Source organism: Equus asinus, chromosome 6 (assembly GCF_041296235.1).
Source record: "Equus asinus isolate D_3611 breed Donkey chromosome 6, EquAss-T2T_v2, whole genome shotgun sequence".
Taxonomy (NCBI): Eukaryota; Metazoa; Chordata; class Mammalia; order Perissodactyla; family Equidae; genus Equus; species Equus asinus.
Genome location: NC_091795.1, coordinates 12,380,909 through 12,401,813, shown reverse-complemented (window position 1 = coordinate 12,401,813; position 20,905 = coordinate 12,380,909). Strand labels below are relative to the sequence as shown.

General features: G+C 40.1%; 1 protein-coding gene across 5 annotated transcripts in view; it reads left to right on the top strand.

The window, feature by feature from the left end:
• IL1RL2 (interleukin 1 receptor like 2) overlaps positions 1–20,905 on the top strand; it is a 50,135-nt gene that overhangs the window by 16,274 nt on the left and 12,956 nt on the right. For 4 of the 5 annotated variants that reach the window (XR_011503840.1, XM_070511559.1, XM_014854110.3 and 1 more), the window contains 4 exons: positions 1,263–1,422; positions 5,217–5,291; positions 16,096–16,225; positions 17,148–17,284. Coding sequence is in view for 4 of the 5 variants with exons in the window: in XM_070511559.1 (XP_070367660.1) it covers positions 1,263–1,422; positions 5,217–5,291; positions 16,096–16,225; positions 17,148–17,284 (502 nt within the window). In the remaining variant the exon portion in view is untranslated. The remainder of the gene's footprint in view (positions 1–1,262; positions 1,423–5,216; positions 5,292–16,095; positions 16,226–17,147; positions 17,285–20,905) is intronic. The other variant, XM_070511560.1, reaches the window with a different exon arrangement.

Genomic DNA, 20,905 nt, shown 5'->3' with positions numbered 1-20,905 from the left:
CCATTCTGCTTGATGAGCAATTGTCCAATTATAATTTAGTTTCCCATATAGAGTGTTTATAGAGAAATAATGTAAGACTTCTACAAAGTTGTGGTTAACATTGTAAATTAGCAAATGCTCATTCAGGCATTACTGAGTTCCACCTTTTGAGATGAATCCATTTACACTGCTCCAGTGGTAGAGAATGAAGTCTGATCCTGAAGTGGAGCTCACTCAGTGAGGAGAGAACTCAAACTTTGGGCAATTAAATCTTTATTTATAAATCAAGGGTTTATATGTTTTTTTCTCTATTATTATGATTGTGAGCTTTCTGAGGACAGGGACTGCATCTTATTCCTGCATGAGCAGGGCCTCTCACAGTGCTAGCAAAGAGCAGGAACTTGAATGTTTGAATGAATAGATTCAGTGATCCAAGAAGTCACTCTGTAGAGTGGAGCTTGTTGAAGAAAGGGGAAAATATTTGAGAGTTCAGAGGTGGTCCTGTGGGATGGAAGAAGTGGCAATTAGTGTGAGAATGTGAGCTTATGACAGGACAGATAAATGGTGAGGCTTGCCCTCTGGGTGGTTACCGAGGATGACAAGTGAGAAAGGCGTTCCTGAGACTAACCAGTCTTCAAGTTGGTTTGGTGTGGCTGCAGTGGAGGCATCATGTGAGCTAGGGAGACGTAAGGAGTTACATAACATCTGCTCCCCTTAAGCTTAGCCAGCAGGCTTTGACTATTGCTCAGGCCTCCAAATAGAATGTTGGTGAGGCATTATGTTCGACCTCTGTAAGGTCCAAACCCCGATTGGTGGAGAAGGTGTAATTGGGCCGGTAAACAGCGGAAACAATAATTGTTCACCTGGGCTTGGAGTCTTGGCAAAGGGGCTTGGTGCCATTCAATGGTGGTCCATTGAGAGAGATGGGATCCTGCAGGTGGAGGACATTCTGCCTGTTCACATCTTCCTACCAAACTCCTTTATGGACCAACCCCAATCCCCCTTCATGAAGTCTCCCTTCCAGCCTACATAGGCCAAAGGCCTCTCTTCTTAACTCCCATTAGACTTAATATTTAGAGCACTCATTGTAGCCTATAAAATATCCTTCGTCAAATCTTCTGGAGATACATAAATAGTCTTCAGTTATATTATAAATTACCTAAGGTCTAGGGATCACTAGGTTGCTTGTTATTTCCCCATAGTTCACAGGACGGCACTAACTAGGAATGTAACTGATACCCCAAAATATTCTTTGAATTAAGTGTTTTTTGTTTTGTATTTAGGACTGTAAAGAGATTAAAGGAGAGCGGTTTACTTCTGTGGGAAAAAAGCTTTCAGTGAACAATGTCTCGGCAGAGGACAGAGGGAACTATGCGTGTCAAGCCACACTGACACACACAGGGAGACAGTACACTGTTTTAAACAGAATTACTGTAAATATCAGTAAGTATGCTCGTATCCACTGTCTTCACTTCCTCTTGGCTTTGCCTGAGTTGGCTGGCTTCAGGCAGAAGTGATTCTTGATCTTGATTTTCCTGAAAGTCAGCAGGCTCTCCAAGAGTAGAAAGAGCGAAGTAAAAGGGTGTGAACAGTTTAGTTTTCTTATCTGAAAAACCAGAATACTCAAAACTCTTGGTTTATTTATGAAAATTAAATGAGTTCAAGCATATAGGGTAGCTATGGGGTACCTGGCAAAGTATAGGTATTCAGTAAATGGCAGATATTATTAATATTACTCTTATTTCCCTCAGCCTTCCCTGGGGTGACTATTTTGGTGGGCCATCCCAGCTTTGGCCTCTCCTGCCTCAGGCACTGTGGAGTTAAAGATCTCTGGACTTGGTTCCAGGAAACTTAATGCTCGAAGAGTTTCAGTTTTTGACCCAGAGCAGCCACTTTTCTTGAACATATGACCCGGAGATTTGAAAGCAAAATCTTAGGGGTAGAAGAAACCCTAAAAATAATTTAGCTCAAGCCATTAGCTTTATATAGGCCTAGGAGGGGAGCAACTTAGAGAGCTGGTTAGTGACAGAAACAGGGCCAGGACTCAGGCTTCAGTGTCCAAACAAGCGTTTTTTCTTCTAGACACATTCACCGAGGAACTCTTGCCTTGTTGCCTTTTGCTCTTTCTTCACTGGAGAGTGGTTTTCTAGATTTACTCATCTAAATGGAGAGAACAAAAGGCTGAATATTTCTTTGACTTGGACCTTTGCGTTGGTCACTAATTTCTGTCCGACTTCATGATACTGGGGGATACTTAGCGATTTCCATGGTGTGGCTCTCTGGGGGGATGTGTTCAGCGTGCGTGGCTTGGTGCTTCCCACTTGGGGCCCCTTAATTAGGAAAATTGATTGTATTAGATTTTATGATTTTTATGCTCCTGGGTTTACGCTAACTGATAATCTGTCCAGAAGTAGGCACCTTCTTCGTCTTGTTCACGGTTGAATCCTCAACACCTTGCCCAGTGCCTGGCCTGGCCTCGGTGCAGATCTGTTCATTAACTGAATGGTTGACTACTCTCATGCTTTAGTTTTACATTGATGGCTGAGGGAATTCTTTGAAAGGTGAAATTTCAAAGGCAAAATGAAGAATACCTCAAGAGGTCATGTTGGTGCAATAAACATTTATTTATGATCTATTATATGCCCCACATTGTTGGAATCTACTAATTTAAAAAATAAAAAAACACTGTTTCTTCTATTAGGAAGCTCTCAGCCTGCGGTAGTGGAGCCAGAGATCCAAACGGATCATTTTAACCTTAGGTGGTAAGGATAGAGTTATAGACAGCATCTGGGGAGCAGGAAAAGAATCAGAAGTAGCCACAGGGGTGGCAAGTAAATTCTGGGAAGGCTTCCGAGAGGAAATGTTGAATTTTGAACGATGAATAGGATTTACAGAAGTACAAAAGAATGAGGAGGGGCAGAAGGAACAATGTAAGGCAAAGCACAGAAGTGTCTGCCATTATAGTTTATGTTGGATCTAAAACTAGTTTTGTTAGAGCGTGTGAGATGAGGAGGAGTAGGAGCTGAGGTGCCAAAGTTAAACAGGGACAAGGTCAAGGGGGCTGGTTGTACGCAGGCTCTACCGTGCAGCCACTGAAGAGCATTTGGATGGGTGTGGGTGCAGAGCACCGAGCTGCAGTTGAGACGGGTGAGATCAGTCTTGAGGTGATTTGAGCAGGAATTGAAGAGGGTCTTGAGGCCTGGAGACCACGAGGGCGGCTGCTGCAATATCCAGAAGAGCGCTGGGAATCTGAACCTGGGTGGAGGTGAAGGGGGTTCTTCTTCAGGCAGTCATTTAGTGACTTTTCACTGAGCGCTAGATAGAGAGAATGTGATGGGGAGGAAAGCAGCCGTGACCGTGGCTCTGATGGAGCTCTGAAGTCTGAGCAGGGAGGAGAGGAACAGATGAATCAGATGATCCCCTAATGGGGTGTGTAACTACCAAGGAGATTAATGCAATGAAGGAAAGGAAAATACAGGATCAGTCAAGGACTTGTTAAGAAGGCAGTGGGTCAGGGAAAGCTTCCTGATAATGGTGATGCTGATGGTCAGGAAGCACTGAGTGGTGGAATGGGCGAGGGAGCAGCCGAGTAAAGGCCCTATGACAAGGTAGACCATGCTATGTCTGAAGGGTGGGAAGTAGACGGTTGGCTAGAGTGATGCTGATGAGGATCGTGGTTGGCAATGAGGTTGGAGAAGTAGTCAGGGGCCAAGATTAGGTAGGAACATGCAATCCAAAGCAGAGAGTACAGATTTTGTTCTAAGAACAATGGTGAGCAGTCAGAGGGGTTGAGGGCAGGAGAATAGCATGGTGTGGCTTACATTTCTGAAATCCCAGTGTGGCTGCTATGCACAGAACAATCCCTACTGAGAGAGGGGGGGCAGTTAGAAGACAGGTGCAGAAACACAGGTGTGACATCAGGTAGGCACAGGCAACATGGTGGTGCTGAAGATGGAGAGATGTGTGTGGATTTGAGGCATTTTAGGAGGTAAAACCCGCAGGGCTTAGTGTTGGACTGAATATGGGTGAGGGATGTGGCGAGGTCAGAAAGCTAGGTCTTCTGGTATATGCAACTGACCGGATGGTGCTACTACTTAATGAAATAAGATAACTCTAGAGGAAAACTGAATTTAGGAGTGAGATCATGAGTTTGGTCCTGAGTAAGCTGAGTACTTTGTGCTTTTGAGATGCCCAAATGGAGATGTCAAGTGGGCCATGGCCTAGGTGGATCTGGAGCTTCGAGAAAGGTCTGGAGATCCAGCTTTCAAAGTCATTGGCCTTTAGAGGGTAATTGAAGAGGTGGGTGTGAATGAAGGTGTCTAGAGAAAGAGCAGAGAATAAGACACAGAAGGTTTAGGAGTGGAGGAAGAGGCACAGACTGAGAAGTGTTAAGAGGCAAAATTAGTTTGACTTGGTGATTGATAATTTGAAGAGGTGAGGAAAAGCTGTTGCCTGGAATGACCTCCGGATTTTCGATGTGTGTGATCTACTGGAAGGTGGTACATCAACTAGCCGGTGGTGACTTCTTTTTGGGACATCCAGAATTTGAATAGTTTGTTGAATGTGCAAATATTCTTGTTATCATAAAGGACGTATGTTTTTGCATTTTCCTAGCTTCCCTCTTTTAACTTTTCCTTGTCCCGCCCCAAATATATAGGAGGCATGTGGGGCTAAATATGACTGCTAAATTTTAGTGGACAAAGGGGGAAGGGAAGAAGTGGAGAAAGACTAAGGAGTGAGAATTCAATACAAGGGAGATGATTGTAGAGTGGGGTGGAGGAATGGAAGAGCCGAAGACTAACGTAAGATGTAGAGAACACGGAAGAGCAAGGGTGGAGGATGGAGGAGCGGAAGGGAAGATAGAATATGAGGGTCATTATTTCTCTCCATCTAGGACCTAGGTCAGGGCTTTGCTTATAGCCACTGTTTAAGAAGTGTATTTGGATTATTAAGTAATGAGATTTTATTATACAGTCTCATCAGTTCATATTTATAGCAAATATATACTAGCAAAGTGGACGCTCTTGGTAGCCCAGCTTTTAGGTTTTTTCCTTAGCAATTCTTTCTGCATTTAATGAATGATATTTCGTCACCTCATGAGTTTTGTTTTCTCCTGAGCAGTGTTTATTGAAGGTCTGTTCTGTGTCATGTTTTCTTTATGCCGTTATTGCATTAAAGTGGTTGCAAATGTATTGTATATGATTCTAACGCAATTTATTGTGGATATGATTTCTTAGCAGAAAAAGTTGGAAATGGAAGAAGAATCCCCAAGATCATTTATCCAAAAAACAATTCAATTGAAGTACAACTCGGTGAGTAAAGTCATTGAAGGCTTTGGAATCACTGAGGGCAGGAATCAATATGTCCACATGTCCTAGTGAATGTTTTGAATTTCAGGAATGGACACGAGTCCCGTACACATCCGGAGAAAAGGGGGCTCAAATTATTTTTTTAAATTTAAAGGCAGTCACCAGTAAACTAAAAACATGTTGAATACCTTCTGAAGATGTACCAAGCGCATTAGGAGAGGCATCAAAACAAAAAATCAAGAGAGCTGAAGCCCGGGGGAGTTGTGGTTGGAAAGGTTTGCCAGTGAGCACAGTGGTCTAAATGATTACTGTAAATCTGTTTATGCAAAGGCAATGAAAATGTAAAAATAACTTCTCAAAGAGATGATCCATAAAGCACAACTACTATTAAGTAATGTTGACCAAGGATTGTGGACTAGGTGCCAGCCCCGCGGCCAAGTGGTTAAGATCACACACTCTGCTTCGGTGGCCCAGGGTTTCTCGAGTTTGGATCCTGGACATGGACCTAGCACCACTCATCAGGCCATGCTGAGGCGGCGTCCCACATAGCACAACCAGAAGGACCTACAGCTAGAGTGTAGAACCATGTCCTGGGGGGCTTTTGGGAGGGAAAAAAAAAAGAGGAAGATTGGTAACAGATGTTAGCTCAGGGCCAATCTTCCTCACACACACACGCAAAAAGATGTTGGCTGTTGGTAAAAAAAGAAAACAAAACAGCCCCTTAATCTAAGATTAAAAAGAAAGAATTCTGGATGATATTACCTGAGACTGGAAAGTATATTAAAGGTGTAGTGGAAGTTATCATGCTATATTTCTTGTTTTACATAGGAAGGGGTGGATAAACATTACCTCAGGTTGTGATGCAGGTGGAGAAAAGGGGGCTCAAATTATTTTTTTAAATTTAAAGGCAATCACCAGTAAACTAAAAACATGTTGAATACCTTCTGAAGAGAAAAAAAGTAAATCAAACAAAGTCCTTATTAAAAGACAAATGCTCAGGTTGAGTCAAATAGTAAAATCCAATTACATGCTCTTCTCAAAAGACAGAGATCTAAAAGTACACGACCTAGAAGATTAAAAATAAACATAAGCAAGATATATCTTGCAGAAATTAACGCAAATAAATCAGATTGGCAATATTAATCATTCTATCTGATAATATATTTCAATGCAAAAAATTAAATGACAAATTGAATCATTTTATACTAATAAAAATTACACCACCTCTCAAAATAAAAATATTTTATGTGCCAAATAGCAGTGCATCAAAATACATAAAACTAAAACTCTCAGAAATGCAAGGACAATACAACAAGACAATACAATTGTTTCAATTATAGTGAGACATTTTAACATACTCTGGCTTTGACAAATGTGCTAGTCGAATAAAGATCCAAAAGATTCTAGTGATGTAAAAAGAATAATGTGTTTAATAAATCACGCTCATAAACATCCATGAAAAACTCCGAGTCCCAAAAGAGGAAATTATACAGACCACAGGGTCCAATCACAATGTGGTCGATCTAGAAATCTACAACTAAAGTCAAAACAATGATAAATCTCACAAAAATAAAATTCACTAATTTTAAAAATTAAGCAACACCAAATTCATCGTCTAGTTCTTTGCTTTCTTGATTATGTTTAATCCAAAGCCGTGGGTAGAGGCTATTTAGGAAGTAGTGGCAGGGAAAACATGTTAAACTTCACCGAAGGTGACTCATGCTGCACTCTGAACAAGTTTATATCTTTAAATATCGTTATTACTAATAACAAGTGGGGAAATAATTAAAATATGTAAACTAACCATTTAACTCTGTAAAAAAGAGCAACTGAATCACCCCACGGGAGGAAATAAAGACAAAATTAGAAAATAATGAATTTATTAAATGAAAAAAAAAAACCAAGTAGAATTGCTAGGTCCTGGAGTTGGTTCTGGATACAGGGGTTGGGGGAGGGAGAATGAAAAAAGAAGACAGAGAAACCTCAGCCAATCCAGACGGCAAATGCAGAGAAACGTGAGTGTCCAAGAGAGACGTGAGGAAGCTTGTAAAGCGATGCACGGGGAGGAAATGGAATCTGTTTAAAAGGCTCTGGACCCACAAATTTTAAGGAGAGTACTTTTAAACCTTCAAGGAAATAGTAATGCCCATAATGAAGGACCTTGTCTCCACATCTCTCATCCTGTGAATGCTCCAGTGGATTTCATAAACACCTAGAAAAGACAAGCGTGCCTGTGACTAACTCTCTGAATTAACTTTGTCCACCCTCCTGTCTTTGAAAATCCTAGCCAAATTGAGAGACTTAAGAGACAAGAGATGCAAGACTTGGAGGAGGGAGATAAACACACAATTATTTTAAATGATCTGTGGCTACCCAGACATTTTAAGAAAATTCTCGAAAAAGCTATAATTGCTAGCAATTGTTCAGTAAGGTTGTTCCAATACAAAGCAAACTTTCAAAGCTAATAGCATTTTTATTTGCCTGAAATAATTGTATGTTATGTAATTAGGAAAAATGATCTTTATAATTGCAACAAAAATAAAATACCAAGGAATGAACTGAATGAGAAATTTGAAAGAACTGCTTGTATGAAAAAATTGCAACATTTAAGCTAAGACATAAAAAAAGACATGTTTTAAAGAAATTCCTTACCATATTCCTAAATGGGGATACTCGACATCAAAAATATTTCTCTCAAATTAATATAAAAGTTTAATATAATACCAGTTAAATTTCACTGAATGTCTTGAAACTTGACAAAGCATTTCTAAAATCCATGTCAAAAAAATGCTTTAGTCAGGGCTGGCCCGGTGGCGCAGCACTTAAGTCCGAATGTTCCACTTGGGTGACCTGGGGTTTGCCGGTTCAGATCCTGGGTATGGACCTATGCATGGCTTGTCAAGCCACGCTGTGGCTGGCGTCCCACATATAAGGTAGAGGAAGATGGGCACGGATGTTAGCTCAGGGCCAGTCTTCCTCAGCAAAAAGAGGAGGACTGGCAGCAGATGTTAGCTCAGGGCTAATCTTTCTCAAAAAAAAAAAAGAAAGAAAGAAAAAAAAATGCTAGAGGGGCCAGCCTGATGGTGTAGTGGTTGGTTAAGTCTGCATGCTCTGCTTCAGTGGCCTGGGGTTCACAGGTTTGGATCCTGGGGGTGGACCTATGCACTGCTCATCAAACAATGCTGTGGTGGCATCCCTGCAAAATAGAGGATGATGGGCACCAATGTTGGCTCAGGGCTAATCTTCCTCAGCAAAAAGAGGAAGATTGGCAACAGGTGTTAGTTTGGGGCCAATCTTCCTCACCCGCCCTCCCCCCCCCCCCAAAATACTGGAAAGAGCAAGAAATAATTGAGTAGAAGAAATAAAGAGAAACCTTTTCTAGTAAATATCAAAGCTACAATAAGTAAATACTGGTATTTGAATATAAATAGATTAAAGCAACACAATGAAAAACAATAAACAGATACTGGAATATACAGGAATTTAGTAAAGAGATTTTTGGCATTTAAAAATGTGTAGGGGGCCAGTCCAGTGGCCTAGTGGTTAAATTCCGTATGCTCCACTTCAGCAGCCCAGGTTCAGTTCCCAGGCACAGACGTACACCACTTGTCAGCCATGCTGTGGCAGTAACTCACATACAAAATAGAGGAAGATTGGCGACGGATGTTAGCTCAGGACGAATCTTCCACAGGAAAAAAAAAAAAGTGTAGGGAAAGAGAGGTGTATTAAATAAGATGTGATGTTAGCATAACTTGTTAAATTTGATGACTATGTAGTTCATCGTTTACCTTCTATCAGACAAAAAGATACATTTTTGATGAATTAAAGAAATACATATAAAAATGAAACCACAAAAGTTTCAGTAAAATGAAGAAAATTTTTTATCTAACCTCAGAATGATGTACTTTCTGAATATAAAATCAGTGGAAGGAATCCAAAAAGGTCCAAGAATTAGAGTAGGATAAAAAAATGTAAATGTCTGTATATCTGAAAAATGGTAAAGTTAAAATGTGAATGATGAACTAGGAGAGAATGTTTGGATCAAAGATAGCAGAAAATAAGTAATATCATTTCTATATAAAAATATCAACAAATTGAAGAAAATAAATAATCCAAACAAGGCAAATAAATAATGCACATAGGAAAAAAAATAACAAAATATGAAATATATTCATCTGCAATAAAGGAAATGTACACCAAAACAATGATATTTATCTATGACATTGGTAAAGATTAAGATAGTATAATATTCTTATATTCAAATATTAGCAAGGGTAATGTAAAGGGTGTTCTGATGTATTACTGGTAACGAATATGAGCAATCTTTTTCAAATATGTATGTTTACAACTCTTGAAAGCTTTCCCATCTCACTCCGAGTAAAATTCCAAGTTCTCACGCCCAGCGTGGCCCTGCGTGCTCTGCCTCTCCACTGCCAGCGCTCACGGAGAGCTCGGACCCCATTTACTGTGCCTTTCCCTTCAGCCCTTCTGCTCTGATCACACTGGTCTGCTTGCTATTTCTTGAACATGGCAAGCACACCGGGACCTCAGGGTCTTTGCACTTGTGGTCCCCTCTGCTTGGAATGCTCTTCCCAGATATCCTCATGGTTTGTTCCCTCACTTCCATCTGGTCTCTGACGGATGTTATCTCACCTGACCAGCGTGTTAAAATGGCACACCTCACTCTCACCGTCACACTCCATCCACTGAACATTTCTGTTTTTCACAAAAGAACTCATCACGACATCACAGATTTTGAACTCCTTTTTGGTCTCTCTAATTCTGTTTGCATCTGTGCTCCTTAAGAGCAGGCTTTTTGTCTGTTTCTCCCTGTATCATCAGTGCTCAGGACAATGCCTAGAAGATAGCAAATGCTGAAGAAACAGTGGCTAAATAGATAAATAAATGAATAATTGGTATAAACATTGTAGTGGGAAATGCCAATATCTATTCAGAGCCTTCAGGAATGTGTGTAACTTTTGACTCAGTAAATTTTAGACGGTAGACAGAAACAGATCCTCAGGGCTCCTGATATGGAAATATCAGGTACATTTTTTTTAAAATTGTGCTTACTATGCTCAAGGAACGAAAAGACATGATTGAAATTTTCAAAAGACAACTGGAAAATATAAAAAAGTAGCATATCAGATTTGAGGAAGAACAAATAAAAACTTCAGAACTGATAAATACAATAACCAAAACCAAAACCTCCATGAAGGGTTTATAGTATGTAAGACATATTTGAAAAAAGAATTAATGAGTTAAAAATAGGTCAGCAGAAAATATCTAGAACTAAGCACAGAGAGACAAATGAACAGGAAATACGAAGTGAGATGAAAAGGAGGAGAATACAGAGACCTAGTGTATATGTAATTGTAGTCCCAGAAGAGAAGAATGGAGCAGAGGCAATATTATTTAAGAGACAATGCTGAGGCCGGCCCGGTGGCGCAGCAGTTAAGTTTGCGCGCTCTGCTTTGGCGGCCCAGGGTTCCCCAGTTCAGATTCTGGGCGCAGACCTACCCGTTGCTTATCAAGCCAAACTGTGGCAGATGTAAAAAAAAAAAAAAAAAAGAAAAAGATAATGCTGAGAATGGGCCAAACTGATAGAAGACATTAAACCCAGAGACTCAGGAAGCTAAAGAAACTCAGCAGGATAAATTAAGATAAACCTACACCTCGACATACCATAGTGAAACTGCAGAAACCCCAAAACAAAGGGAAAACATCTTAAAAGTGAGGGAAAAAAAAATGCCTTCTGTGTGTGCCAGTATGACTATCGTTTGAATTCTTAACAGAAACAATGGAGGTTGTATACTGAAAAAAACCTGCTAATTTTATAATCGGTGAAAATATAACAAGCTAAAAATGATAAAATTTGCTACGCACAATCCTACATTAAGGGAACTGTTAGAGTGTTGCTCAGCCGGAAGGAAAATGTTCCCAGAGGGTAAACCAGCTATGTAGGAGCGAATGAAGGAGCAAATATTGCTGTAAACATGTGAGTGAATCTAAATGAATCTTGACTGCATAAAGGAATCATAATGATGATTGTTTATGGAATTAAAAAATGTATGAAATTAGAATTCACGACAGAATTCGCCTGTATATAGGGAGAAGGGTAAATGGAATTGCATTCTAAGACTTTACATTGCTTTAAAATGGACAAAAATATCAATAATATCAGATTGGTAAGTCCAAGGATATATATTTTAATATCTAGAGTAACCCTAAAAGAATAATAATTTTTAAAATATAGGGTTACATGGAATAATAAAAAATAATCAAAAAGAAGGTAAGAGGGAATCCAAAAGAAGGAATCCAAAAGAAGGCAAGAAGGAAAAGACAAATTTGGGATAGAAGCAGCAAACAGAAAATATATGATATATGTATATATTAAAGATGTATGATATATAAGATATATATACATAAGATAGTTGACTTACCGCCACAAATATCACAAAATGGACTAATTGCTCCAAATAAAAAGATTGTCATACTGAATTTGAAAGAAATCAAAACTCTGTGCTGTTTACAAGATGCTTGAAGATAAAAGGATAGAAAATGATATAAACACTAACCAAAATAATGTTGGTATAATTATACCAATGTCAAGGTAGATCTCAAGGCAAAAGTATTATTAGAGGTAAACTGAGATACTTCATAAAGATGAAAAGTTCAATCTTGAACCTGTAGATGTGTAATAACATAACCTTAAAAATGTAAAAATACAGACAGAGAGAGAATTACAGGGAGAAATTGATAAATCTACAATGATAGTGGAAGATGTTGACAATTTTCACGGTAGCTGAGAGAACAAGCAAACAAAACATCCTATCATAATTAACAAACTGTGCCTAACAAATGGCCTAATGTTCATAAATTTCGCCGTCACCAACTGCTATAGATTATGCATTGTTTCTAAGCGCAAATGAGATGTTTGATAAAATTGACCATACACTGGCCATAGAGTTAGTCTCAACAAAATCCAACAGACTGAAATCATATAACGTGTCTCAGACGACAATCCAGTAAAGTTCGAGATACATAGTAGAAAGACAACCAGAATAACCACATGGTTTGAAAACAATCAAATAAAAAAAACTTCTGAATAGCTCATAGATCAAAATAGAAATTGCAATAGAAATCAGAAAATAATTTGAAAGTGAATGTTAATGAAAAGATATCAAAATTGATGGGATGCAAAGATTTTCTTCGAGCAAAATTTATAGCCTCGATTATAAAAAGGAAATGATTGAAACATCCATGAGCTAAGTGCTCCCCTCTAGAGACAGGAAAAGAGAAGCAAAATATACCCGGAAAATAGAGAAATGATGTGATTGTAATAGCAGAAAATAGTGAAATAGGAAATAAACATACTATTGAGTGATTAACAAAGAAAGAAGTTGGTTTTTTGAAAAATGAAATAAAATTGATAAAGCCCTGCATGACTGATTAAGAGAAGAGAGATGGCACAATCTGAAGGAAAAAGAGGCCATCAGCAAAGATCATATAGGCATTAAAAAATCAGAAAAGAATATTCGGAAAAACTTAGTGTCAAACAATTTGAAAAATTTTGTAAAACCAGCAAATTTCTGTAAAAATCAACATGTAGGATCAGACGCAAGAAGATAGAGAGTTCTGAACAGTCATAACCATTAAACAAATCTGAAATCTTCCCCCAAACAAAATTCTAGATCCAAGTGGCTTTACTGGTGAATCGTACAAAACATTCCATAAAGAAATAACATCAATTTTAAACAAATTGTTTCAGAGTGTAGAAAAAGAGAAAACAATCCTTAAGTCATTTTATTCGGTCAGGAAAACCTTGGCACCCAAACCCAACGAGGACATCATCACAAAGGAAAATTTCAGGCCAGTCTCACTTGTAAACACAGATGAGAACTTCTAAGACAAGTATCAGCAAATTGATGCAACGATACCTGTGGGGGATGCTACAGTGTGACTAAACTGGGCTCAAATGAAAAATGCAAATTTGTTTCACACTAGCCAATTCACCGTTTTATTTTGCATTATCAAACTAAAGGAGAAAAATTAATGCACTTACTTCAATAGATACTGAAAGGTCATTTAGAAAACTTGAACCAAGAATTCGTTATTTTAAAAATATAAGCTCTTTTAAAACTAGGAATGGAAGGGAACTTCCTGAAGCTGATTTTTAAAATCTATTTTTAGAAACTTACAGAAACAGCACACTCAAGACTAAACTATTGAACACTTTTCCTTTGTTTTGAGGAAGAAGACAATCAAAATCTAACAGATTTTAGTTTTTGCAGAATTTAATGTTGATTATAACATGAATGAAAAATGCAAAGATCAAATAATAGTCAAGACACTTTTAATGAAGAGGAACTGGATGAGAGGGCTTACGCTACCCGATTTCAATATTTATTAAAAAGTTACAGTAATTTAGACAGTCTTGTACCGGTACAAGGATAGACAATGCAGCGGAACTGAAGGCCCAGAAACAAATCTGCACATCCAAGGCACTTGATTTTGATGAAGTCGACACTACGGAGAAGTAGGACAAATACAGCCTCTTCAATAACTGGCCCTGGGCAATGGGATGCAATATAGGATAAAGGGCAACTTGACCCCTGTCTCACACTGTTTGTAAAACATAATTTCAAGTGAATTGTAGACCTAAATATGACAAAACAATAAATTTCTAGAAAAACATCTTCATGATTGGGCTAAGTAAAGATGAAAAAAATGACATTTAAGTTACTAGTCTTGAAGGAAAAATTGACAAGTAGGACTACGTCAAAAATAAGAATTTCTGATTATTAAAAGACATTAAAAGAATGAAAAGACAAGCCTCAGACTGGAAAAAGACACTGGCGGTAAGTGAACAGAGGCCTCATATCCGGAACTATGAAGAACTCCTCCAAGGTCATAAGGAAAAGACAGCTTGGTAGAAGGAAAGACACAGCAGTTGGACAGAAAGTTTACAGCAGAGGAGCTCCACATGGCCAATGAAGGTATAAAAACGTACTCGGCCAGGTGAAATTAAGGGAAATGCAAATTAAAGTCACAATGTGATACCAGGACACATACATCAAGATGGCCAAAATAAAATAGGCTGGCAATACCACGTATTGTGGAGCATGCAAAGCAACAGGAACTCTCATACGCTGTTGGGCAAAGGGTAAGCTGGTGCAACCACTTTAGAAAACAGTTTATGCATATCTTCAACTTCAAAAGAGATGACAGTCTATGATCTATCAATTTGATTGGTAGAAGAGAATGCATACCCAACACGTACGTGGGTGTGTATATATGAAATATGCACACGGTGCCTCAGAAGGCATGCAGAGAGTTCGGAGCAACCGTAGGCACCCGAGGCAAACACTGGAAACAGCATAAATGAATATATAGCAACAGCAGAGGAAATAAGTAAGTACTAGTATATTCCCTTGTCTGAGTGGAGTATAGCCACATGCAACAGCATGGATGAGCACCACAAATAAAATGAAGCTAGTGGTCAGGAATGAATACATAAGTGATAAAACACAAAGTAGGGAAGGGGCACGTGTCGGGTGTCTGGGTTCTGGCAATATACTATTTGCTTGATGGGGTGGAGTGGTATGAATATTTGCTTTACAATAAGTCAGTAACTTCACATTAATCTTCTATATTTATCACTATGTGTGTGTTATATTTCACAAAAACCTTTTTAAAAAACTTAATACCACCTAGGACAAAGAAACTTGAAGTAGACAGTTTAGAAGTAAAGTAATTTTTTTTGGTGAAGAAGATTGGCCCTGAGCGAACATCTGTTAGCAATCATAAGAATAGTTTATACTTTGAAATTCTTCATCTTCAACTCAATTCTTAACCTACCCAAATGCAGTTTCCTCTCCAACCTCTATGCAAAAATGCTTTGAGAAAGGGTGCCAATGACCTAATTATCACATCCAATTCACAGCTCCTTCTGCTTGAAGAAGATTTTCGCTGAGCTAACATCTGTGCCAATCTTCCTCTGTTTTATATGTGGGTTTCTGCCACAGGGTGGCTTGATGAGTGGTATGTAGGTCCAGGCCTGGGATCCGAACCTGTGAACTATGGGCCGCCAAAGCGGAGCAGGTGAACTTAACCACCAGGCTGGTCCATACAGTAATGTTTTTTTATGTGCAGTACATGGATGGAATTTATCAGGCTCATGGCGCAAAATAAAGTGGAAATATAAATGTATTAAATATAATTTGTGAATGTGTATGGAGGCAGGATAAGGGAACGAGGGGAAAGGGTAGGGGTCAAAACTGGTGAAGGAGATTTGTCACTGGATTTGGAATTAGAAACCCAGAGTTCACATTGCATTTCTTTCTCTAACGTGGGACCTTGGGCAAGTCACTCCATCTATCTGAACTTCTGTATTCCCATCCGTAAAATCAGGATAAAAGCACCTCCCCTTTTCTGCCTTGTAGCGTTGTTTTGGAGATATAAACTCTGAAGGAGAAAGTGTGGGTGAAATATTTTGTAAACTGTAAAGTCCTTCGCTAAGGTTGCTAAGAGCAGAAGTCGTGTTTGTGCCCCTGATGTTGTGGAGAACATGGGGCAGAAGCTGCTGACGTTTGGCAGCAGGTGGGTAGCTCTTTACAGTGGACATCCTGGAAGCTCGCTTATCCCCATGATCCCTCTCCTGGGAGAGAATAATGTCGATTAACCTTGTCCTCGGGGGTATTTCTGGTAATGAAAAGATATCAAGGCTCAAAAGCAAGGCGCCTTTGTTAACCAGCTTGTTTTTTGTAGAATTTTCATTTCGTATTTATAAATTTGCTTTTTATAGGCTCCACCCTTATTGTAGACTGCAATATAACAGACACGAAGGACAATACCAATCTACGATGCTGGAGAGTCAATAACACTTCCGTGGATATTTACTACAGTGCTTCCAGACGAATCCAAGAAGGAATTGAGTAGGTGTTTTGTTTCTCTGGCTTCCCTAACAGCTAGCAAGGATTTCTTCGTGTAAGTTATTGTGGCGCGAGTACTACTCTTTTTAGATGGTTCTCACTACCGCCTCATCACTCCTTTTGGCTTTGTCTTTCAAAGACCTTCTCAGTGCTGTGTCTGGCCAAGCATCTGGTCCGAAGGAGTGTGAGATGCTCATGTTATCAATCCCGCTTCCGTCCTAGTTGCAGAGATGAGGCAGAACATGAAGTATGGCCTTCAAGCAACCAGGTCAATTTCTCTCAGTTACTGTGTAAAATCAGCCTCATTTCTATTTAGGTACGTTATGAGCTCTAGGCCTTCAAGGCTTAAAGAGCAAAGCAGCAGCAACACGGGACTTTTAGGGGAGACAGTACATAATCATTAGCTAGTTGAGTGGTATAAACATTATTTATGGTGGTAAAAATTGAGTGTTGTAAAACAAGACTAATGAAGTCAGAGGCAGAAGAACTTGTCTTGGGCTTTGCAGCCTAGTAAGTTAGGATAAGTGGAGAGAAACAGGGGGAGGCCCTTTAGGTGAGCATGGTGTCTGTAGTTAACAGCACCATGCCCGCATCACTGTCCAGAAGAAATGGCCCGGAGTGCTCTAGAGTTTCGAACTTTATTCTTCAGCCGAAAGATTATAACACAATCACGTGTTGCTTTACAATGCGGACACATTCTGAGAAATGTATCATTAAGCAATTTGTCATGTCAACATCATAGAGTGTCCTCACACAAACCTACATGGTATAGCCTACTCTACACCTAGGCTGTATGGTACTAATCTTATGGGACCTCCGTCGTATATGGGGTCCGTCATTGACCGAAATGTCATTATGTAGCACAAAACTGTATATTGGGTAAAATAGAACTCATGTATTAATGACTGGCTCTTTTATTTTGTAGAAATGAAACTTCTTTTCAGGACCATAAGTTTTACACAGTGAACATAACCTTCTTAGAAGTGAAAATGGAAGATTATGGCCATCCTTTCACATGCCATGCTGGAGTGTCGGCAGCATACTTCGTGTTAAAACTCCCAGGTAATGTTCCAGTGGGTAACATACTGCTCAGAGTGTTCAAAATGATGGCAAGGAAATACGTTTGAAAGATGTGACATTAAACGCTCAGTGTAAGGTTACAGAGTGGTATTAAATAGAGGTGCTCAATGTGAAACCTGGGGAAATTGATGCCATTTCTGACAGTGTTCTTGGACGAAGGCTGTGACTCTGTTGCAGTACACTTTGAAAGTGCCGTATTAATATATGTTGAGATTTTATGTATCAAAATTCTAGAAAAGAGTTTTCCTTTATTAAACCTGATTGTTCAACTTTTATAATCATGTGCTTGTGATTTTCAGCTTTTAATTCACTTATTATAAATAATTTGGTGTGAAAATAAAATGCTTATGTATATTTTTATCATATGACTTTGTAAAATTATCTGTAGAGGCTGAATTCCGATATTTGAGCAGGAGAGCTTCAAGCGCCATATATGTACACAAATTGCGCCCTTAACGCTGTCCAGAGTGTGGATTACCCATTGGAGGTAACTGTCTTGGCAGAGGATAGATAGCGAAACACGAAATCACAATCTTGAGAACAACTTTAAATTCTTAACGTATCAGGGGACGTGGATGAAGGACTTTGTAAGATGTTGATGTGCGGTTTACCAAGACGGCTTCTTTTTTAAATTCTATTAATATCAACTCTTTTTTTTTTGGTTAGCTACATGCACAAGAGAGGGCTTGAATTTGCCAGTGTCCCTTAAGGATCAGTCAAACCCACGTTTGCGTGACTCTGGCTCAAGTCCTACCAGAAATGTTTTTCGACAACTTAACGTAAAGCTTTAGTTTGGTGGCTGCTGTGTGGAGCCAGCAAATGTGTCTTTGCCCCGCCAGGTTCCTGGACTCGTGAGTGTCCGTCACCTGCCTTTGAATAGCAGTGCTCAGGGGTATGTCCACAGCAGCTTGCAGTCCTGAGGTGGGCTCGTTCTAGACCTCATTTTCATGACCTTCAGGTCAGGTCATTTCCAAGACCTCTGTCCCAGCTGCCTTCACTGGGAGTGAGTACGCAGCACCTCCTCTCCTCACTCTGGACCCACGGGGAACCCTCTTAGGTTGCATCGGGCAGAAGCAGCCTTGGACTCATCAGCCACCACTGTCCCTTTTTCCTCTTCTCAGGGCTTTTCCTTGTCATAGGAAGTCACTTTTGATCGCTTTTCCCCTAATCAATCTTGTGCCTCCCATCTCTTTCTGGGGCACATCTGGGTGATTCTTGAGGTTTTATCATCAGTGCTGCTCTTTCTGCATTCTCGTCCCTGATGATCTCTCTTACTCTCATGGCTTCAGCTGTCAGCCCTGTGCAGGTACAGACAGATTCTGCATCTCCAACTGTATTCTTCCTTCTCGTAGGACAGGCCTGCTTTTCCAACTGCCTACTGGACTGATTCTGAACTTTATGTAAAGAGAATTATACAGTATGTTTTCTTTTATGTCTTGCTTCTTAGTTTTATGGGGTTCATCGATGCGTCAGTGATGTAAAATGTGGCTGTAGTTAATTTATGGTCTTTGCTGAATCCTATTCCGTTGAATCAGTCAGTCACAATTCATCCATTCTGCTATAAATATGTCATCTTTTGAGTTGTCTCCAGTTTGAGATAGTTAACAAATGATGCTGTGCTGGATATTCCTGTGTGTGTGTCCTGGTACTCATGCAGAAGCATCCATCTGTGATATATCAGTAAAAGTAGAATTTCTAGAGAGAGTACCTCAGGGTCCACCCCGAAGAAAACAGAGAGAGCTGATTGTGGCATGACTGGGAGATTGCATGAGACCTGAAGTGGCTAGGACTGAAATCTGTCTCAATCTAGAAGTTTGAGATCTTTGTTTAGTAGCCTAGACTGAAGATCAATATGGGTTTCCATGTCAGTACCGACTACCTGGAAGCACTGTGCTCAGAAGCACTCTGCTCAGAAGGATTCACCAGGCTCAGGTAACTAATACCGTAATCCATTAACACTTGCTGATCACGCAGGAGGAGGCGGGGTGGATGGTCTCCTTTGTTTTAAGTCAGTTGGGAAACCTGTGCTTGCTAAATTCGTCTTTGTTCCTATCAACGCTTACTTTGTATCTCACATTCAATGTATTTTTAGACATGTGCACTGTTTTGTTTCCCATAACTTCTTAGGAACATTACCCCCTTAAATCCAAGTCTCGTGTTTGGTTTACTTGTGGCCAGAAGTAAGGTTACAGCTTCTCCATTTGACTTCCTTATTTTTGTTGAAGACACCTCCAGAGTTGAATCTTTTTTGCTTTGTCTGAGCAGAGTCACTAGAAAGTTGTTTAGATCGGGTGTGCTCTTCTGTGAATTCCTGTTAATCACTTGTTCTCAGCTACCATCTCAGTTTAAGGCTGATGGTAGCCATATGGACCCAAATGGTGAAGACCACCTTTAACAGGACCTTCAACATGGCACCTGGGGGCTCATCAGTGAGTTTCCCACTTGTTTCAATTCCAAAACTCATACTCCCTTTAAACTTATTCATTAATTTCCTGTTTCCAATTTCCTCGACTTTGAGCTCCTTTAAAGAGCAGAGGGTGTCAACATTCCTGAATATGATGCATGATCAGCTCAAGAATTTCAAGCCATCACTCCAGGCTACAGGGCCTTCTGGGCTCTAATAGCTGCGTGGGCATGGTCTTCTTTCACAATGTTTACAGTACCAAGATCCCTGAAGCATACATTAAAGTCTACCAGACCCAAGGGGAGAGGTGGCACTCTTGCTCCAAGAGCCAGGAAAGGGCAGAGAGAAGTAGAGAATGGGAGGGAAGGGAGAATCCATCTAATATTTAGAAGCCAGAGGTTCAAAGCAGTGGTCAGGGTCCGTCTGGGCACCAGTGTGCTGGCAGATCCACTCGGCTGCGCTGGGACTTAATCAATGGATTGATTTTTCTTCAGCACGGAATGTGTTTTTAGTTATTGTGCTTTCTTATGCCGTGTATTTAAAGACAAGCAATAGTACATAAGCATGTCCTTGCCCTCAAAATGTTTGCAACAAGGTGTGGCCTAGGGCCAGTTGTGACAAGCTCTTCGATAAGTATTTAAAAAAATGAAAGTACTCTGGGGGTTCAAAATTAGAGAATTTCCCCTTCTTCCTGCCCCCAACACTTTCTGGTGGGGTGGAGGATCAGAGGGAGCTGATGAAAGAAGTGGCGTGTGTGGTGGCTTCTAAGAACAGGTTCCCCTTTTCTCCTGCTCTCCTTCCTAGAGGCTCCGTCTTTGGCAGCACAGGTTTGGGCTGCGGTAAGGGAGAGAGCAGTGCTGTTCCTCTTCTCAGACATGTGGGAGCCTGTTCTCGGGGACTTGGAGTTCCAGAGGAGCTGGTTCTGCTCCTTGGTCATCTCCTGCCCACTGCTTTTGCCACAATTGCTCTGCAGTGTGCTCACAAAGCAGAGCAGGGTGTCAACGCCCTTCCTGAGCTGTGTCTCTGACAGGCGCCCAGCCAGGAGTCTGTTGGCACAGAGAGGATGAAGGGGGAGTCTGGCTGTTGACCAGTCTAGTAGAGGCAGCAGAGATGGCTTCCAGGGGAGGCAACTTTATTTATGATGGCTCTTTATTTATGACTTGAGTCCTGCTGCTGGGTTTTGAGTAAGTGGGAAAGCA